The sequence below is a fragment of the Coturnix japonica genome, chromosome 5 (genome assembly GCF_054131305.1).
Source record: "Coturnix japonica strain WE chromosome 5, WE-NBRP24, whole genome shotgun sequence".
Classification (NCBI taxonomy): domain Eukaryota; kingdom Metazoa; phylum Chordata; class Aves; order Galliformes; family Phasianidae; genus Coturnix; species Coturnix japonica.
In genome coordinates this window covers 52695904-52716281 of record NC_140667.1, presented here as the reverse complement: position 1 = coordinate 52716281, position 20378 = coordinate 52695904, and the positions used below count along the sequence as shown (strand labels likewise).

General features: G+C 45.1%; 2 protein-coding genes and 1 non-coding gene across 11 annotated transcripts in view; 1 reads left to right on the top strand and 2 right to left on the bottom strand.

Moving 5' to 3' along the window:
• ARMH4 (armadillo like helical domain containing 4) overlaps positions 1–20378 on the bottom strand; it is a 79034-nt gene that overhangs the window by 44053 nt on the left and 14603 nt on the right. For 3 of the 9 annotated variants that reach the window (XM_015865798.3, XM_015865800.3, XM_085547853.1), the window contains exons 2-3: positions 6632–6738; positions 3386–3554 (exon numbers count right to left, since the gene is read on the bottom strand). In XM_015865798.3, the coding sequence (XP_015721284.2) occupies positions 3386–3507 (122 nt within the window). In that variant the 5' untranslated portion in view covers positions 3508–3554; positions 6632–6738. Of the gene's footprint in view, positions 1–1409; positions 1476–1885; positions 2035–3385; positions 3555–6631; positions 6739–20378 lie in introns of those variants that run through there. The other 6 variants (XM_085547854.1, XM_085547856.1, XM_085547858.1 and 3 more) reach the window with 3 other exon arrangements.
• ACTR10 (actin related protein 10) lies at positions 11875–19377 on the top strand. Its single transcript, XM_085547859.1, has 13 exons — positions 11875–12006; positions 12282–12354; positions 12859–12941; positions 13861–13969; positions 14328–14435; positions 14762–14829; positions 14987–15066; positions 15424–15459; positions 16886–16965; positions 17058–17131; positions 17322–17403; positions 18016–18217; positions 19061–19377. Exons 1-13 carry the CDS (start codon positions 11930–11932, stop codon positions 19240–19242), a joined length of 1254 nt encoding a protein of 417 aa, XP_085403985.1. The 5' UTR covers positions 11875–11929; the 3' UTR covers positions 19243–19377.
• TRNAK-CUU (transfer RNA lysine (anticodon CUU)) lies at positions 20288–20360 on the bottom strand. Its single transcript has one exon. It is a non-coding gene; the product is annotated as a tRNA-Lys (tRNA).

The following is a 20378-nucleotide window of genomic DNA, read 5'->3' as shown; positions in this document are numbered from 1 at the left end:
CCAGCACTGAACTGCCATCTACTGATCCACAATGCAACAGATGAAACCCTTTTGTACCCCAGCTGCATGCAGCCATCCCCTACAATGGCTCCTCAGGATCTTGCCCAGTTTATTTGATGAAAACTTGCATGACAGCCATTTGCTACTTTCTGCTGCTGGAGAAATACAACCAGAATCTGCCAAATTGTTGAAATAAGGAAAGGATCAAGTTTTGAATTAATAACCCTGCCCTAACAATCCCTCTTCCACACAGAGGAAGACACTTGTGCACTGAAGCTGAAGTGGCTACATGCATTGCTATAGCAGAGAACACAGGAGATTAACAGGTCAGCATCAGACAAATCACCACCTTGCCTTTGCAGAACGCAGCTTTTTACACCTCCAGTACAAGCTTGATAATGGTAGCTCTGACTGGCTGAACAGTTCTAGATGTTCAGCCCTGCAATTCATTCACCAGTTGGTATGGAAAGAGGACAAAACACCCCACAAATCTTTCAATGCAAAGATTTAGTCAAAATGTGCAAGTCAAGCAACTGCCAGCAATCAAGTGTTATGTTACTGGAGCGCTAGCACATGCTATCCATGCATTATTACTTGTGCTGAATACAAAAAGCCAGCAGATAATACACGATGCTGCAGAGCTCCAACTCCTACTTTTGTACAAGCAGGGAAGAATGCCTCCATTTCATCTGCTATTGTCCTCACACAGTTACATCAAGCCAATTGAGGAGCCAGTGTTCTTACAGCATCTCAACCACCTCCAACAGCTCCTGATGATTTCCCAATGACACAGCCCCATGCTGGCACAGCCAGAGATGGATGAGCTGAACTATGCGAGCACAGCTGCACATCAACCAGAGAGGCACACCTTCCCTTAGCTTTGAGGACAAATCATTATAAGCAAAGAGATGAGATTATTATTCCTTTAGGGCTGGTAGGAAGCTGGCCTTGCCTGGCACCTTAATGCATAATGCATTACCTCCACTTGGAGCATTTGTGTCTCTTCTCAGAGTGCTACTGCTGGGAGCCAGCATGTTTTAAGCATTATTCCCCCAGCTGTGAAGCAATGCTTGCTTTGTTCAGAAAGGCACTGACCACCTATGTAGGTCCCTGCTCAGCTTTGCAATTAGAAGCTGCTCTCAGCCATCCGTGGCTCCTGACCCGTGCCAGGTCCCAGCACTCCAGGAGTCAGAGGTCTGATAGATTTCTGAGCAATTAAAAGGATGGGGGAAATACAGGCTGTTAAGAACAGGGTCAAAGCGCCTAACAGTTTGCAAACACCGTAAGCATGGCAATGCCATCCTCCAGGTTCACTGGGAACGGAGCTGTAGCATTTGGCTTCCAACCAGCGAGAAACATTCAGAAATGTCAGTGCCCAACACAACAGACAGCAAGACACAGCGGATCACCTGGGAGACCACGAAGCAGATTAACTCAGCCTTGTCGGGCCATTCTTACGTAGGGCTCACTCTGCTTTTTGATGAAGGAACAGAATTAACAGGGGTTTAAGACCCGACTGCACCAGCACACGGACTCACCCCCATTGTTGTCCCTACTTGCATTTCCAGGTTAGCTGGGTGTCAGCACAAAGCCCAGCACCGCCGCTACCCATCGCCATGCCGCACCGGCACTGAGCCGTGCCAGGACCGACGGACTCCCCCAGCAGCCGCCGACCCCAAAGGCGCCGGGACCACACCACGGAGGAGGGGGGCGAGATGGAGCCGGCGGCCCCGACCCTCCCCACTCCCCAGTCCCACTCGCAGGGCCCAGCCCCAGCGCTCCGCTCGCTGGGAACAAAGAGCCTGAAGGCGGGTGGAAAAACCATAATAATCAATTAAAAAAAAAACGAGCGAACACCGGGGGAAAGGGGAAATTAATAAATAACCTCCTTAGGAAGAGAGGGATGTTGTCCCAGCCGCCCTCGCATCATCCCCCCACATACGCAAACACAGCCGGCTCCCCGGGCCGCTCCCCCCCAGGCTCACCTGCCTCCCTCCGCCCGCAGCTCCGCTCCGCAGCATCCCGGGGCCGCGCGGCCGGGGCGGGGCGGCAGAGCGAGAGATACCGCCCCGCTTGGGCGGATGGTTCAGCCCCCCCCGCCCCCGAGCAGCCCAGGGCATCCCGAACCCCCCCCCATCGGGATCGCTGTTATTAGTCGGAGGTGCGGGGGGCTGAGAGGTGCTATGCAATCCCCGTGAGTTGCCCCGAGGGAGCTTTTGTCCCCCGTGCGTTTTTAGCCCACCTCCAGACAAAGGATCTGGTAACTACATGGGAAAAGCAAGCAGTTGATGGTTATAAAGATTGCACGTGCTGCTGCTAAGCAGAGAGCACGGGTGTGCTCCAGCATGAGGAGCACCGTTCTTCACACTGCTCACATCACTCAGGACAGACTTGAGATCACATACAGCATATTAGTGGTTTTCTCCCCATGTGAAGGCATTTTCAGCTTCCAGATCACCTCTTCAGACAGCACACAAGCTGAGCTCTGGGCTGGTCTGCAGCTCTTAGTCCAAAGCCAGGACCATAATCTAACCAGAGGGGCACCCTATAGAACCACAGAATCCTTAGAACTGGAAGGGACCTTTAAAGGTCACTTAGTCCTATTCCCCTGCAATGAACAGGGACATCATATCTCTATGAGGTTGCCCAGGGCCCGATCCACTCCTGCCTTGTTACCAGGGAAGAGGCATCAACCACACCTCCAGGTAACCTGTGCCTCACCATCCTTACCATAAGAGACCTCTTCCATACATCCAACTCAAATCCATCCTCCTCAAGCTTGAAACTATTTCCCTTAGTTCTATCAAGACAGACCCTGCTAAAGAGCCTGTACTGCAAAGATGGTCAGAGAAGCTACAGGAAATAGCAGAAGATCTATAGGAGTACCTGGTCAGGCTGGACGGGGCTCTGAGCTGTATAAATCCCTGTTCATTGCAGGGAGGTCGGACCAGAGTGCCTTTAAGGGTTCCTTTCATCTCAAACAACCCTACAACCTGAAAGCAAAGCCTATAATACCATTAGCAATTTGTTGTTATAGATTCTCCTCCAGTATCTTCAACTTTAGAGGTCACCTTCCCCTCATGTTCTCTCCACAAGGAGAACATTTCTTAAATAGCATCTCGCACACAGCTTGTTTCAGGGCAGTTGATGTTTTGATGTTTTATTTTAAACACCTCTTATGCCTGGAGGAGAGCCAAGTAAGCATTTTTTACTCCTGCTTCCTTCTCTTCCCAAATGCTTTGGTTGTTTTGTTGTTTTTTCTTTCCCTATTGAGAAGCCTCCAGCTAACCAAGTAACAAACATTTACACTATCAGCTCCTGGAACATGTAAACACACTTGACTAAAAATCAAAGAACTCCTGAAGCTCAGAAGTCCATAACTTACCAGTTCTTCTGCCTTCCTCCTTCAGCCAAGAGCTGGGGCACCATGAGGACCCAGCTGCTCTCCCAGGGTTTTATGTGCTGTGCAGTGGCTCTTTCTAAGCAGCAGGTGCAGGTGATTGTCATTGAGTAGGGGCAGGTGAGCAGAGTCCTGACGTGCTTCTTTTGTGTTGCTAGGGGGAGAGATATGGTGGGGAATTACAGGGAGGACATAAAGAAATAACACAGGAGAAGATGACTTATCAAAAGGCTTTGCTATGACTGTGTTCTACCACATGAAGCCAACAAGCAAATTTCTCTGTGCTTCCATTTATAACGGTTGACAAAACAGGGCTCTGTTTTGCAGGTAGTGCAGTGAGATCCTACCTGCTTGCACCTGCTAAATGCTTGGCTCTCTGCATAAAGCAGGTGGTTAAGGAGAGCTGAGACATTATCCATGAAGAATTTGTTCGATGTGGGTTTCTGTGGTGTTTTGGTTTGTTTGTTTTCTCTTTGTTGTGCTACTGAAAATAACATCAGTGGTTTCGTTGTTACACTCGCTCCAGTGTTTCACTTATCTATCCTTGCAGTGCTTTGTATTGGATTTCAACCAAGCTGGAACCCGCCCAATTCATTTTGGTGGCATTCTGCATCCGATGCTTAAACTTTTAAAGGACAGATTTGTCACAGGTCAGGGCAGTTTCTTTCAGGGCAATCTTGCTAACTGCTGCATAAGTTGGAAATAAAGCCTAAGGAATGCCTGCATCAGCAGCCAGGACAGCCATCCCATCAAGAAATCAAAAAGAACTCTGGAGTTAGAATCATATAATTGAGTTGGAAGGGGTCCTTAAGGCCATCTGGTCCCAATCCCCTGCAATGAACAGGGCCACCCACAGCTCCATTCGGATCTCAGAACCCATTCAGCCTGACCTTGAGTGTCTGCAGGGACAGGGCATAATAAAGGTGCATTCAGTCTCACCACTGATGTCATTGATTAAAGAGCACAGGTCCCAGCACTGACTCCAGAGGGGCAACCACACATCACTGGTCTCCATCCAGACATTGAACCATTGAATCTCTGGGTACAATCTGACCACCAGTTCCTCATCCATCGAGCAGTCCACCCATCAAGTCTAAATCTTTCCAATGTGAAGAGAAGGATGTTGGGTGGGAGGGTCAAAGGCATCAGGCCTGATGGAACAAACCATCAGAATAGTCCCTTCTGGTTTTACAGCTCTGAATTGTAAAATCCGGGTATCTATTTATGAATCAATATTTCTAGTGCTGCACCATCTTTATAGAAAGATAATGTGGAAGTATGCAAAAGGAAAGGATATTTGCTCTCTTTTGTAAGGAAGATAGAGGGGAAGAAAAGGAAGAGGAAAGGGTTGCATTCCTGTGGCTATGTCGAACACCATTCACCCCCCAATTAGGAACCCAAAACTCCCCTTGGATCCATCTTCACCCCCTGTTCCATGTTGGCTGAGGGGTCACCTCCAGCAACGGGAGTGCTCAGACACAGAGGAGGTTCCATCTCTGGATAAGTGTAGTGAGATCTTACAGCAAACTGAAATCAATGAGGACTCATTTTAAAATGCAGCAGAGCTTTTGTGGCTCAGCCATTGATTCACCACCAGCTGCTCCTGTCCCCACACACGGATGCTCCTCCCAGGACACAGCACTGTCAGCAATGGGCACACACCAGGCTCCAGGCAAAGGTTTCAGTGGCTGTAGTTCACCCTTCACTACGAAGCCATGATTCTAAATGAGAGGTGCTATATTCAGCCCCTTCCACTCTTATTCCTAATCCCAAAAGGTCTCAGGGAAGTTTTTAAAATGTAAAGCACGTGCAACCGATGCTCTGCTGTGCTCTAAAGCTTGCAGAGCACTTAATGTATTGGAGAGGTTTTCTCTTTCCCCTTTCATTTCTCTGGGTAACTGACTCTGAATCCAGGCTGTATACTCTCAAGGTTAAATATTTCACTGATAATCACTATAACCAAAATAGCTGTTTGTTTTTTCTTTCCCCATCTGATATTGCAAATCCCCCATACACTGCAAGTTTCTCTACCCCGCATAACCTGCCAAAATCACAGGCTTCTGCATTATCAACAAAAAATCTGCAGACTGAAAGCAGATAGAAGGAAGCAGGCAGAATTCAGCTCAGAAATCCCCTGAGAGCACTGTTTTGTTGTTCATTTATATGGTTTATTAACTGAATCATCGAACTGTCTGAGTTGGAAGGGACCTTTAAAGGCCCTCTGGTCTCATTCCCCACAGGGGGCAGGGACACCTACAGCTCCATCAGGAGCTCACAGCCCCATCCAGCCTGACCTTGGGTGTCTGCAGGGATGGGGCATCCACCACCTCTCTGGATAGCTGTGCCAATGCTCCACCAATATCAGAATACTGCACCTTACAGTGCAGCTCCTGGCATCAGTGGTGAGACAATATCAGGCACCTTAATTATGTCAGGGCATAGCACAGAAGGTGAAGGCAATTTTAAAATAGTTAACACTAATTTCTCTGCTGAATGACTTTCCCAAATTGAATATTGGGGACATCCAGCATGTAAATCAGCGCACGTCTCCCTCTGTAGTTTTGTTTTACAGTTCACCTCTATGTCAGCTGGTAGCATCTGTATTAAAGGGACCTACTCCTCCCATTCAACAGCAGTCACCAGAATGGAGCAGCAAGTCTAAATCGAGCTGATGGGAAACTGTCAACAGCAACCCCATGTTGGAGGCTGGGAAGCAAGTGTACAAGTAGCTCACTTTAAAGAATGAATAGGAGGTTTGTGGTCAATTAGAAATGGTGGTGGTGGGTTGATGGTTGAGCTAGGTGATCTTAGTGGTCTTTTCCAACCTTAATAATTGGATGATTCTTTGAAATGTAATCATCACTGATGAGCAGATTTCTTTTTGCCTCAAACTGCAAACCCCCAAAATGCCATCTGCAGTCCAAACAGAATCAACAGAACCTCACTGGATTCTGTTCTTCTTCCTTGCTCCTCAAAAAGAAAGCTGCACAAGGCCGAGCAGTGGCCATGTAATTCATAGCAATTAGTCCTACCAGAAGTCACAGCTTCTGCTTTCCCAGTTCTCTTGGTTTTGCAGTGCTCAGAGAGCAGGAAAGCCATAAAAACTTCCATTTGTCACTGTAGTCAGCAGATGTGACTTGGAGCGTGTACAGCAATCAGATCTGCTGAGTAGGAAAGTACCATTTTTACACCGTCACTTTTCAGAGGAGTACCACACTTCTGCTGACTTACCCAAGGTCGCTGGAATTGGTTGCAGTCACTCTGGGAATACAGCCCAGCAGTACCAGCGCTCACATCCATACCTGAATGTCTGTACAGCCTTCACTCTTTTTCATACCCTATAACAAAATCAATGTGGTTAATACCAAAGTGCAAGGCATATCACAATTTACCCAGAGATAAAGTGCTGAAGAAGCCATCCCCATGCATATTGAAGTCTCAGCTAAAATGTGAACCATCTGTCAATTCCCTGTAGCACTTGGATATTTTTTCCCCCCCGTCCTACATACTCCACTACAAAATTAGGCTGATAATAGAAAAAAAGCAATTGACACAGCACCCCGAAGCGAGTTAACCCTAAGCAAAGTTCTAGCTCCTTGAGGTTCAACAAAGCCACGTGCAAGGTGCTGCACCTGGGTTGTGGCAGCCACCACAATCACTATCCCTCTATATCTATATCATCTATATCTATATCTATATCTATAGCTATAGATATAGATATATCTATATCTATATATATATAGCTATATCCATAGATATAGCTATATATATCTACCACTATCAATACATACAAGTTAGGGGATGTAAGGATAGAGCATGGTGCTGCTGGCCCTAAGGATGTGACTGCTTTTGTGAGGAAAAGGAAAAAGAAGAAAAAACATGATGTGACACAGCTGTATATAGGGATTAAGGAGGCTTAAAGGCGAGCACACAGACAAAGCCATCTGATGTGGGGACACACAAGACCGTTTACTTTCTCTCCAAGAAAAACAATGCTGTGCCATTGAAACATGTCCAGAGTTTAGCTGTAATCCTGTAGTCTGCAGGAGCACAGGTTGGCTTTACTGCACTGAGGGTAACCCTTAGCTGCCACCTCAAGACACCAGCACTGCCTCCCCCATCGCTCCTTGCAGACAGGCACAGTGGCATCTGTGGCAATAACTCATCTGCAAGGTACTCCAAATGATTCTTTCTGCCAGTGGCTTGAACACCAGTGGAATCTAAAATAAAGTCATGGAATCATTTGGGTCGGAAGTGATCCTTAAAGGCCATCTGGTCCAGCCTCCCTGCAGTGAACAGGGACACCCACAGCTCCATCAGGTGCTCAGAGCCCCATCCTATGACCTTGGGTGTCTGCAGGGATGGGACACCCACCACTTCACTGTGTCAGTGCCTCACTAAATGAGAATGAAAAATGAAAAGGACTGCATTAGCCAAAAGAAGTATACAAAAAAATTTAATATAAATTAGAGAATTTTTACTGATTCCAACGGGCTACGATTCATTCCCAGGCATATTTGTATATTTATGCAACCTCTTCCTTGCTTGTAAAGAATACCACTATTTCCACAAGTAACAGGAACAGGCTGCATTGTCTCACTGCATTAGGGAGATCCCATGCTGTACTCCCCTCTACCTTCTGCTTCATAGCCGCCTTCATTGTCCTACCATCTCCTTAGACTGTGAATCACTACCCTCATCTGTATTGTTATCCTGAATGTATTACTCAGATTCTTATGGGTTAGCATCACCATCTGTTCCTTCAACAGTCACACACTCAGGATGGCACGAGTGCTTTTTTGTTATGCAAGCAGCTTCCATGATGAAGCCAGCGTGGTGTGGATGGGTTTTGTTATGAAACACCAGCACACTTCTGAGCTCTCTGCCTTCTATTACCAATAACTGTCAGGCTTTAGAAATACCATCCATTATATTAAGCCACTTCTAAGCTGCAGCTTGAGTTTCAGAACTCGTGTTAACTGCAATTGATTAATGTAATTTAAGGAAAGATTTCCAACGGACTATAGAGACAGTGATGTGATTAGCAGCAAGCTCTGATCTTTCCTAATCTAGTCATAACATGTTGAAGAGGAAGCAATAGGCTGTATATTTCAAGTAGGGCCTTTGACTTTCATCTAAGTTGCTTTCTTTTTGCATTTTACGTGGTGTACGGAGCCTGCTTTGGCAGGGGGGTTGGTCTTGATGATCTCTAGATCTCCCTTCCAACCCCTACAGTTCTGTGAATTCTCTGAAGCCCAGAGAAAAGCATCTCACACATAATGCCTGCTTCAGTCAGGTCTAATCCAACCTGAGCATGAGTTCTTGTTGCAGTGGGGTATTGCTCTTACATGGTTGAGTTGAAGCTCTGTTTTGAGTACGACACTTGAACATGTTTTTGGGCACATTTGCTCGCCTATATTTAAAGTTCAGCTTTATTTCCATATTTTGGAAGAGCACAAGATACTAATCATAAAATATAATATTGAAAAACATTAAAGAAGTTCAGCTTCATCTTGGAGCATTTAATTGCTACAGACTTTTGTTTGTTTATTTTTGTGTGTTGGTATCTGTTTCTGCTGCCTTAGCAATGCTTACTCCTACACCAAGAGCCCACTGTTTGCTCCCTGCTCTCTTCTCTATTCCTGCATATCACATTGATGCTACCAGCTTGTTTTCTTCTTATCTTCCCCTCCAAGAAGCAGCAGCTGATGTAGTGGCTCATATGAGAAGTGTAAGGGTTTATACTGAATTATGGGACAATATTTGTAGGAAAGCTATAAGGGCTCTATGAGTGATATAAGTGCTTTGTGAAGAGTCTCCCCTGGCTTTGTCATTATAGGGTTTCCTACTTTATACTTTTCCTGCACCCCCTGGATTCCTCCATATGTAGAGCCATTCTAGGATGCTCAAAGCACTACAGCCCCTCAGCTTTCCAGTCCTTTTCCATAACCCTACATTTTTGACCACACTTTGAGAATAAAAGACATTTAGGAAGGCCTGAAAAGACAGGAGCAAAGATGAAATAGATACACTGAGCCACTTGTACAATGATGGGTAGCAGAGTAGATGGGCAGCAGCAGCTTTTGGTGTCTCACCTCGCAGCCTTTTCGTCTCCAGCTCCACCGTACACCTCCATCTTCACACATCTTTAATAGAAACTGAGGGTGTGGGACAGATCTCACTCCCACTTGAGAAACTCAGTGTCTAGGAACTGCTAACAGCTGCTCCCACAGTTTGGGTTTGGAGCAACAGAACATCAGGGTGAGTCTTGAGTTAACTGTAACAACAGACCAAGTTTCTACCATTAGTTCATTAAACTGCATAGTAGGGGAAGTGTGATATCAAGTGTTCAAGGCTGTTTAGCAGTTTATCTCATTAGTTCTATTGTATTTTGTGCCTACCAGAAGCACTTGCAGTGTTTTTCCCTTCTGAAAGCAAGCACCAAATGCCATTAAATTCTTGTTTAGGTCTTTGTGCTGCCCATAAATGGTTCATATTTAGGTAGACTAATGCAGTAAGAGCATTAGGCTGTTACACACATCTACCATCAGCAGGTTAGGTTAAATTGGTGGTCAAGCTGAGCTAAAGAGTTCATTTACACCAGAAAAAGTTAACGTATATATTTGGGCACAATGTAAATGAACTCATATGTAGTGTTTATGTGGATTCTACATTATATTAATATACATATAATTGTAGGTAATAGCCCATATTAGTGTACATATGGGATATGTCTTCTGGACCAAACTAGGAAGAAATCCATTGGTCAAATGTAAAATAACTTGAATGCAACTGGCGCTTTCTGAAATAGAAATTGCTTTTCTAATACCTGGACTTGGAAGGCAGTTTTCTGATTGGTTTTGAGACAGTCTCTTGGAATCAGATGTGAAATGTTAGGGTTGAAGTTAAAACTGCTTTTGTACTGACACGTGATTGTTTAAAAAGGATCAGTGTCTTGTTGGGAGCTGTGGTGCAAGACCTGATGTGTTGGATAGCAGAGTTCTCCCCATGCCACCTTGTGGTAACCAAAGGCACAATGAATAATGTCTTTGTCTTTACACCGTATTTGGCTTTTTGTGAGCCTTTGTACTGAGCACAGTGCAAACATGCTAAAAGATTTCTGCTTCTGAGCTTGCAGTTGAAGATGAGAGTCAACAGATCAGTGATAGGGGAGGACATAAATGGAGTATGAGTAGATAGTGATGAGACACATTTAGTGGAGTGAGTGAAAGCGTCTCTGTGCAAGTTGCATTGAAGTATTGTGTTTTCTATTCCCCTTGTTGTTAGTGCCCCATAGACACCAGGAAGCAGCTGGCAGAGAACTTCGTGGTTATGGGCGGCACTGCCATGTTGCTGGGATTCCTGCACAGACTCATGGCTGAAATCAGGTACCTGGTGGAAAAACCGAAATACAGAGAAGTCCTTGCGACTAAAACCTTCAAAGTTCACACTCCACCAGCCAAACCCAACTACGTGGTGTGGCTGGGAGGTAAGAATAGACCTGTGCTCCAAAAGCTGTAGTGCAATCAGTGGCTCTTGCCATGAGGTGGCAGCAGTAAAGTAATGAAGGTGAGCTGGGTGCACAGCAACCTGCTGGGTGGAAAAAAGCTTAGTAAGTAGCTGGGTCTATGCAGTTTTCCAACCTCTCTGCCCCAGGCCCGGGGTTGTTGTTGCAGAAGTGCAGGACTATACCAGGTCACACTTAAGGGGGAATCTCATGATGTGTTTTTTACCACAGAATCACACAATGACCCGGGTTGGAAGGGACCTCAAGGATCATGTAGTTCCAACCCCCCTGCCTGGCAGGGCCACCAAACATACACCTTTACTAGATCAGGTTGCCCAGGGCCCCATCCAACCTGGTCTTGAACACCTCCAAGGACGGGGCATCCACAACCTCACTGGGCAGCCTGTTCCAGGGCCTCACCACTCTCCTAGTGAAGAACTTCCCCCTAACATCCAACCTAAATCTCCCCTCTTTTAACTTAAAACCATTTCCCCGTGTCCTGCTATTGTCAGCCCTTTCCAAGAGTTTACTCCCCTCCTGGCAGTAAGTTCCCTTCAGGTATTGAAAGGCTGCAATGAGGTCACCCCGCAACCTTCTCTTCTCTAGGCTGAACAAACCCAACTCCCTCAGCCTGTCCTCATAGGGGAGGTGCTCCAGCCCCCTGATCATCTTCCTGTCCCTCCTCTGGACCCTTAACAAAATCTCCATGTCTTTTTTGTACTGAGGGCTCCACACCTGGACACGGTACAACAGATGGGGCCTCACAAGAGCAGAGTAGAGAGGGACGATCACCTCCCTATCGCTGCTGACCTCCCCTCTCCTGATGGAGCCCAGGATCCCATTTGCTTTCCGTGCTCCCGTCCTTCAGCTCTTTGAGGGGCGGTTGTTGGGAAGCGTTTCTCGCTCAGGCGCTACGGGCAGCTCCGGGAGCCGGCAGGAGGACGGGCCTGCAGCGGGAAGGACCCACAGAGCGACGCTCCGCCTCCATCCGTACGGTTCCACCGGGGCCCGGAGGAACCGCGATGCCGCTGTACGAAGGGCTGGGGAGCGGAGGGGAGAAGACAGCGGTGGTGCTCGACTTGGGCGAGGCCTTCACCAAGTGAGTGCGGGCTTTGCTTCGGCTCCGTGTGGCCTCAGGCCTTGCTGGGCCTTTGTGTGCTTTCCTGCCTGATTTCTTTGGTCAGGAGTGGGTGAATCTCGGTTTTTCTTAATCAAAAAGGCGTCACCCATCACCCGAATGTTGTGAGGTTTTATTCCACGGTCTCTGAGGTCCATTCACTGCAATGAGTGGGGACAACTAATTGATTACTCCTTGATTCTCCTGATTACTAAATAGCAACTACAACCGATAGTGTTTTCAATGTTTTCCTATAGGTGTGGTTTTGCAGGAGAAACGGGACCAAGATGCATTATTCCTAGTGAAATAAAGAAGCCTGATGTCTCTAAGGTAATCCATTTCACCTTTACAGTGTGTGGTATGTTGTGTTATAGAGGGAATTGCCAGATCTTCTGTTTGCCATTGGTTGTTTTTCATTGTGTTCCAGCAGCTGCTGCTAAATACTGAGAGTAGATGTAAGTAAAACATGGTGCTGACGTGTATAAGTTGGAATATATCAGTTATGTGTCTTATGGTGCTGATGTGTATAAGTTGGAATATATCAGCTATGTGTCTTTGGGGATATTTAATGTGAAATGTCTTTTGCCTATTTAAGCTTTTTTTTTTTTTTTCAAGTAGAGAATAACAGCAGTTTTCCAATGCTGTTAAGTTACTGATATGAAAAATTATCATGAAGTAAACTGCAGTGTAGTTGTGGAGTGAGTTACTGTGCTGCATCACTTGTCTAACAGCAAAACAGGCTCTTTATATGTAGAAGATTGTATGTAGTGAGATGATATTCTGTATTATCACTGTTTAATATCTGTGCTGACTATGGATTATTTCTTTCTCCAGCCCGTCAAAGTTGTTCAATATAATATCAACACAGAGGAGCTGTATTCGTATCTGAAGGAATTTATCCATATGCTGTATTTCAGGTAAGAGGTATTTGGATGTTGGTCATGCAGGCCCTGGTCACAGTTTGAGAGGTGGAGTTTTAAAGTATAGAACATTTTTTATCTCAGTAATAACATTTTGTTGTATTTTTAGTACTGTTAGAAATAATTAAGTTGGAGTTGACAGTTTTCTCTTTATTTCCAGACTTCCATTATGTATTAAAAATCATTGTTTATAATGTTCTGTGCTTAAGATCTCCAGATGTGGGTACTTTATGTCCTTTATCATCAATTTATAGTTGAAATCAGGACGTTTGTATCCTTTCTACTCCGTGGTTATACTGTGTGGCACTGGACAAGCCAATAAGGACCACTTCACATCCCTGCTGTGCATTTCTTTATGCAGGTTTAGCAATGTGTGACATTCAGAACACGCTACCAGCAGAGTGCTCCTTAACTTCTGCAAGTCGGTTTCCTTACTTTCAGTGAGGAATGTTGGGTTTAATTGTTTAAATTTGAGAAAAAGACAGAATTACAGAATGACCCGGGTTGGAAGGGACCTCAGGGATCATGTAGTTCCAACCCCCCTGCCTGGCAGAGCCACCAAACATACACCTTTACTAGATCAGGTTGCCCAGGGCCCCATCCAACCTGGCCTTGAACACCTCCAAGGACGGGGCATCCACAACCTCCCTGGGCAGCCTGTTCCAGGGCCTAACCACTCTCCTAGTGAAGAACTTCCCCCTAACATCCAACCTAAATCTTCCCTCTTTTAACTTAAAACCATTCCCCGTGTCCTGCTGTTGTCAGCTTGACCTTGAGATCTCTCTTAAAAATGCCATTTAAATGGGAAACATTCAGATTTGTAGGTAGAATGGAGCATCAAATGGAGGTAGATGTTGTCATACATACATAAAGTCAGCACTTCTGTTTTGCATGTCTTGATTTCTTTCCTTTTTAGACACCTGCTGGTGAATCCCAGAGACCGTCGTGTTGTCATCATAGAATCTGTCCTCTGCCCTTCCCACTTCAGAGACACTCTTGCAAGAGTCCTCTTCAAGCATTTTGAGGTGCGTATTTTACGTAACCACCACATGTGCTGAGCATAGCACTTAATGGTAGAAACCATAGTGACAGTATGGACAGAGGAGTGAAAGTAATGGCGAAAGATTGAGAGGCATTGTGAGGATACGGAAATGCAGGTGGGGCTGGGAGGTCGCAATGAGACACTTATTTTACTGGCTGACTTTTCATAAGGCTGCAGAACTGTTTCTTTGTTAATTACTGCACTTCCAGTAAGACTAAATTAAAAATAGATACCTCAAGAGGCAGTTTGGATTTTGCATCCTGAGAATACATCAGTGCATTGGGTGTTTGCTGGGGTTTTTCTTTCCTCTTCTGTCAATTGCTTTCTTGGTTTCCTTACAGGTCCCTTCTGTTTTGTTTGCTCCAAGCCATCTAATGTCTCTTCTGACACTTGGGATCAACTCTGCCATGGTGTTAGATTGTGGATATAAAGAAAGCTTGGTGCTGCCTGTATCCTTTACTGATTTAGCATGAAAGCTAAAGCAGGAAGGCTATGATGAAAGCAGATGTCATAGACAAAAAGCGTGAACAGATCAGCCAACCCCTCTCTTGTTCATAATACACCACAGCCTGGGGAATCTCCTCACAGCTGCTGTGTTAAGTTTGTGTTCTTCTAAAGTTTGGGTAGGATGTTACAGGGCTCCAGGGTTGATTTGTAACTCTGTTGTTTATGCAATAGTAATTAGGTGTGGAGGAACCTTGAGGAGAAACAGTGTTCAGGTCCAGTAGGTTGGAAACTCCTGTCCAAAAGAGAGAATTTCCTGATCTCCATGTAGATTTACGAGGGAACTCCAATTCTGAGCTGCTGGGGTTCCCTTCCTTTGGGAGGAAAAGCCATCCACAAGTAAGTTGCTGTTCCCAGCTTATAGAAATCTGATCTCCTTCAGCCTATATTTAAAAGAATCTAGCTGAAGTGAGTAAACAATGTACGTTAAGTGTAATGTGGGGAGTCGTCCTATGCTGATAGCTGACTTTACCTGACTGAATTTGTCATGTTTTAGGGAGCTGGAATATCGGCTGTTGGAGCAGTGCACAGTTGATACAGGATTAGCCAAAGGACAAAGCCTTCCATCAGTAATGGGTAAGGGCTGTTTTCTGTAGCGTAATAAAAATAGTAGTGCATTCATCCCATCTGACGTGGTCTTCTCTCATTATTTCTTTCTCCGTATTAAAGTATATTACTCCTGTAATCAGCCACTCATAACAAAGTTAGAATGACAGCCCAGATGAATGTTCTGTAACAAGTTTTCATTGTCTTTTGAGTGAAAACAAACTTCTTCAACTGAGAAATAGCTTTGCAGCTTTTAAAGTGGAATCAGCTGAGAAATATCTGTAAACCTGCAAAGCGAAACCAGTTGGAATTCAGCATTAGTTTGATTATTAAATTCTGCTTCCCAAGCTTTTGTTCTCAGTGATTTTTCTGTTGTTGCTGTTGCAGGCTCTGTTCCAGAAGACATCGTAGAGGATATAAAAGGTAAAACTTCATGCCATTAGTTCATTACTCTGCATAGTAGAGGAGAATACAATAGGAAGCCTTCACAACTGTTTAGGAATTTAATTTATTATATTAGATTTATTGTATTTTGTGCCTACCAGAAGCACTTGCAGTGTTTTTTCCCTTCTGAAAGCAAACATCAACCGTCATTCAATTCTCATTTAGGTCTTTGTGCTGCCCATAAATGGTTCATATTTAGGCAGACTAATGCAATAGGAGCATTAGGCTGTCACACACATCTGCCATCAGCAGGTTAGGTTAAATTGCTATTGCATTTTTTATTTAACATCCATTTTGTTGTATATGAGCGTGTGGAGTAAATACTGCATGTTGGGCACAAAGTTAACAGATCAGCCTCTCAAAAAGTTGTTATCTTAGAAAGATGCTGCTATCAGCATTGTGACATAAAGTTACTTTAAACTAACTCTGTTTAACAGTTAACCAGGGACGTTCAGTTTGAATTAAGATCGACTTTGCAATAGAAATGAATTCTGTATGAAATATATCTCTATGTTAATCAGGTGATCAAGCTGAGCCAGAGTTCATTTACACCAGAAAAATGTAGGGAATATGTTTGGACAGAACTTTATATAAACGTTTTTATATCAGTTAATTTAGTTGTAGAAAATAGCCCATATTAGTGTATGGATGTGATATATGTCTTCTGGACCAATCTAGGAAGAAGTCCATCAGTCCAGGGCAAAGTAACTTGAATGCAACTGGTGCTTTCTCAAATAGAAGTTGCTTTTCTAATGCCTGGACTTGGAAGTCAGTTTTCTGATTGGTTCTGAGACCTCTTAGAATCAGATGTGAAATGTTGGGGTTGAAATTAGGATCAGCTCTATATTGAAGGAATATTTCTTTGTGACAACTGTTATGAATGAGATTCTCATTATATATATTATATATATATTATATATTATATATATTACGTATTTATTTTTGTGGCCCAAATCAATAGCAGCTGGTACAAATAAAGTTGTGCTTTGTCAGCCCTGCTTAGAGAGGGGGGAAAATCATCTGAAGTTCTTAGGATGTTGCAGGGTTGCCCTAGGAACAATATCACATGTGACTGTTTAAGAAGGATCAGTGTCTTGTTGAGAGCTGTGGTGCAAGACCTGGTGTGGTGTGTTGGACCCCACAATAACCAAAGGCACAATGAATAATGTCTCTGTCTTTACATTGTACTTGGCTATTTTGAGAAGGAAATCTTGCCTAAATCTTGCCTAGTTATAGTGTCAGCTTCATTTCAATGTAGGACCTGGATACATCTGAGCTCAGCTGAGATATAGAAGCTTGTTTTTTTTCCCTACTGGCAGGACCTAGAATGTGTTCTGTAAGTTAAATTGTCTGTACTGTTGATCCAATGAGTTCTCTTCTGTCCCTTTATTCTTGTTTTATGAAGTTCGAACTTGTTTTGTGAGTGACCTCCAACGTGGACTGAAGATCCAGGCAGCCAAGTTCAACATTGATGGCAGTGCTGAGGTGAGCAGTGAATGAGAATTCCTCTGGTCTTTTCTGAAGTGGATGTAACCATTCTGTTCTTGAAAATAAAGCACTTCTTTCTTTCTTTCTAGCGTCCTTCACCACCTCCAGATGTGGACTATCCTTTAGATGGTGAAAAGATTCTCCATGTAGTTGGCTCCATTCGGTGAGAAGTACTGTAGTGCAGTGTTTGCTTTTGGCATTAGTGAGGCTTTGGCACCTCCTGCTGTACACACTGTGTGGCAGAAGCAGCTGTGACATTGTGCTGTCAACAAGGAGTTTGTGGTTGTTTCTAGCCCTGCTGTCAGCTCATAGGGTAGCGCTCCTTCTCACTAACACTCCTGTCTTTTCAACAGAGACTCAGTTGCAGAAATACTGTTTGAACAGGATAATGAAGAGACATCTGTTGCCACTTTGATCTTGGACTCTCTCATTCAGGTATCTTCATAATAGAAACAAGAATTTGCACACCACTACCCTCAGAATCTGCTCTTATAAATGGCTCCTGCAGTGTCATCCCCCTGACTACAGGTTGCAGTCAGCACAGGGTGACTCCTCAGGCTGTGTCCTCTGGTGAATCACTGTGGGGTAGCAAGTCACTGTGTGTCATTCCCTTTATGGTTGCTTTTGTTCTTTGGTGTGCTGCTGTTTGGGCCAGTTTTCAGCCAAGCAAAGAAGCAGTGCAGTGCTCCCTCCTCAGTGAAAGGCTTAAGATGAATGGAGTTGGGGCATTTTCATTGCTGGCAAAATGTTTGGTGTTTCTTCTCCTGGAACCGGTGGGAATTCACAGCATTGATATCCCACCATCTTTTGTGTTGGCCAGACTGAGCTACAGGGATTTACAGTGACTCACAGTTTGCTCAGCCTTGACTGGGCAGTTCCTTCAGCCTGGTCTTCTGATGGAGTCTGTAGTTGTAGATGTTTTCTCCTTTTTGGCTGACACAAGTAGTTGAAGTGCATAGAAGGGCTGACTGAATTTCTAAGACCTTTGAAAGCGTCTGTGTGCAAGTTGCATTGAAGTACTGTGTTTTCTATTCCCCTTGTTGTTAGTGTCCCATAGACACCAGGAAACAGCTGGCAGAGAACTTGGTGGTTATGGGTGGCACTGCCATGTTACCGGGATTCCTGCACAGGCTCATGGCTGAAATCAGGTACCTGGTGGAAAAACCGAAATACAAAGAAGTCCTTGCGACTAAAACCTTCAAAGTTCACACTCCGCCTGCCAAACCCAACTACGTGGCGTGGCTGGGAGGTAAGAGTGCTGCTGGATCTTACTATTAAGAGTCTGGTTGAAGTTGTGAAGGTTGAGGGGCAGAATCACAACCCTGGGCTTCAGTAAGGCCAATTTTGGCCAATGTAAGCAATTGCTGAGGGAAATCCTGTGGCACAGGGTACTTGAAGGTAAAGGCGCTGACATAGTTGGTTAGCACTGAAGGACTGCTGCTTCCAAGCTCAAGATCAGAGCATCCCAGCAGGTAGGAAGTAGAGAAAGGGAGCCAGGAAACCTGCATGGTTAAATAGAGAGCTGCTGGGTAAGCTAAAGTGAAAGGGGAGGGTCTACAGTTCATGGAAAGAAGGGCTGGTCACATAGGAGGAATATAAGGTGATGAAGGAAGTGGAGCATCTCCACTACAAGGAGAGGCTGAGGGAGCTGGGCTGCTTTGGCTTGGAGGAGACTGAGGGGCAATGCCATTATTGTTTGTAAAGGGTGTGTGACAGGAGGATGGAGCCAGGCTCTTCTCAGTGACATTCAGCAGCAGGACAAGGGATGCAAGCTGGGACACAGGAGGTTCCATGTAAATGTGAGGAAACCTCTTCATGTGACGGTGTGGGGTCTCCTTCTGTGGAGACATTCACAACCCACCTGGCCGTGTGCCTGTGTGACCTGATCCAGGTGTTCCTGCACTGGCAGGGGATTGGGCTTGGATGACCTTTGTGGTCCCTTCCAGTCCCTGACTTTGTGTGATTTATTTTTAGTTACTTTCATAGAGTAGAAATGGGAGCAATTTGGGTCAAAAAGGGCTGCTAAAAATGAAAGTACCTCCATCCTTTTGTTCCTTTTTAATGTAAAACTATATTTTTTTGTCAATAACAGGAGCCATTTTTGGAGCACTTCAGGACATACTCGGAAGCCGCTCCGTGTCCAGAGAGTATTACAGCCAGACGGGGCGCATCCCTGACTGGTGCTGTCTGAGTAATCCTCCTCTGGAGATGATGTTTGATGTTGGGAAAGCACCCCCACCGCTGATGAAAAGGGCTTTTTCAACTGAGAAATAAGCACTTAAATGCTACACAAGGGCTCTCCTCATTGTTTCAAGTACATATGCATATATATATATGAGCAGGATTTTTTTGTATGAAGTGATCTGTGTGTAACACCATTAAACGTGAGCAGTGTGGATGTTCTGGGGAGCACGGTGGTGGTTACTGATGCTGTATGTGGGGCTGTGTTCATGGATTGTTTAGAGATGGATTCTGTGGACTCCTGTGCTGCTTTGTCACCTGGTGCAGGATTGGTCTGTAGTCACGATTTGCAGCTGACAGTGTTTTGTTATCGGTGCTGTGAAGGTGCTTTGTTTCAAGATACTTTAAGTACTTTGAGAAGACCGGAGGACTGTCTGCTTTGGGAAGCAGCTGGAAGCTTTGCTGCCAGATTGAAGAGTGGAATGCAATGCTTTACATGGGATCCTGCATTGGAGCTGCTATAAAATGGCTTGGGCTGCTTAGCAAAGCTGCAGGGATGGTATTTCCCCTGAGCAGTGAGTATTGGCTTCAGTGTTCCAGCAAAGAACTGTGCTATGTGTGATACCCTGCAATGCTGAGCTGACACCATCCCAGCGCCTCCCAGCAGGAAAGAATTGAGCTGTTTAAAGAATTATAAATGGGCACGCAAGGAATTCTTGGACCTCACTGAAATGCCACACTCAGAAGTTGCTTCTTTGCCCATCAGAATTATTAAACTTCATTGTGCAGCGCTATGTATTAAATGAATATACATTACTTACAAGCAGCAATACGTTGCTTAGGGAAGATGGATGCTTTGCTATGAGCACCGTGTGGGAGCTGGCAGGGTGTTGGAAGCCAATAGCTGCCCTTTGTGCTCCTGTGCATCTCTTGGCAGTTCTGTAGTGCTGCAGGGAGGAGCCCCACTGGTTATTAAGGGAAATCTGGTGCAATTAACACAGGTGGCTTATTTCTGGTGGTGCTGGCGGGTGTTTGGGAGTTGGAACTGGCTGCTGTATCCTGGAATAAAATCATGTCCTGGAGGCTGCGGGATGCCCCATAAAAGAGCCCTTCTATTATAGGAGCAAAATTAACCTGCCGCCCAACGTGGGGCTCGAACCCACGACCCTGGGATTAAGAGTCCCATGCTCTACCGACTGAGCTAGCCGGGCGCTGTGGAGCAGCCTCTC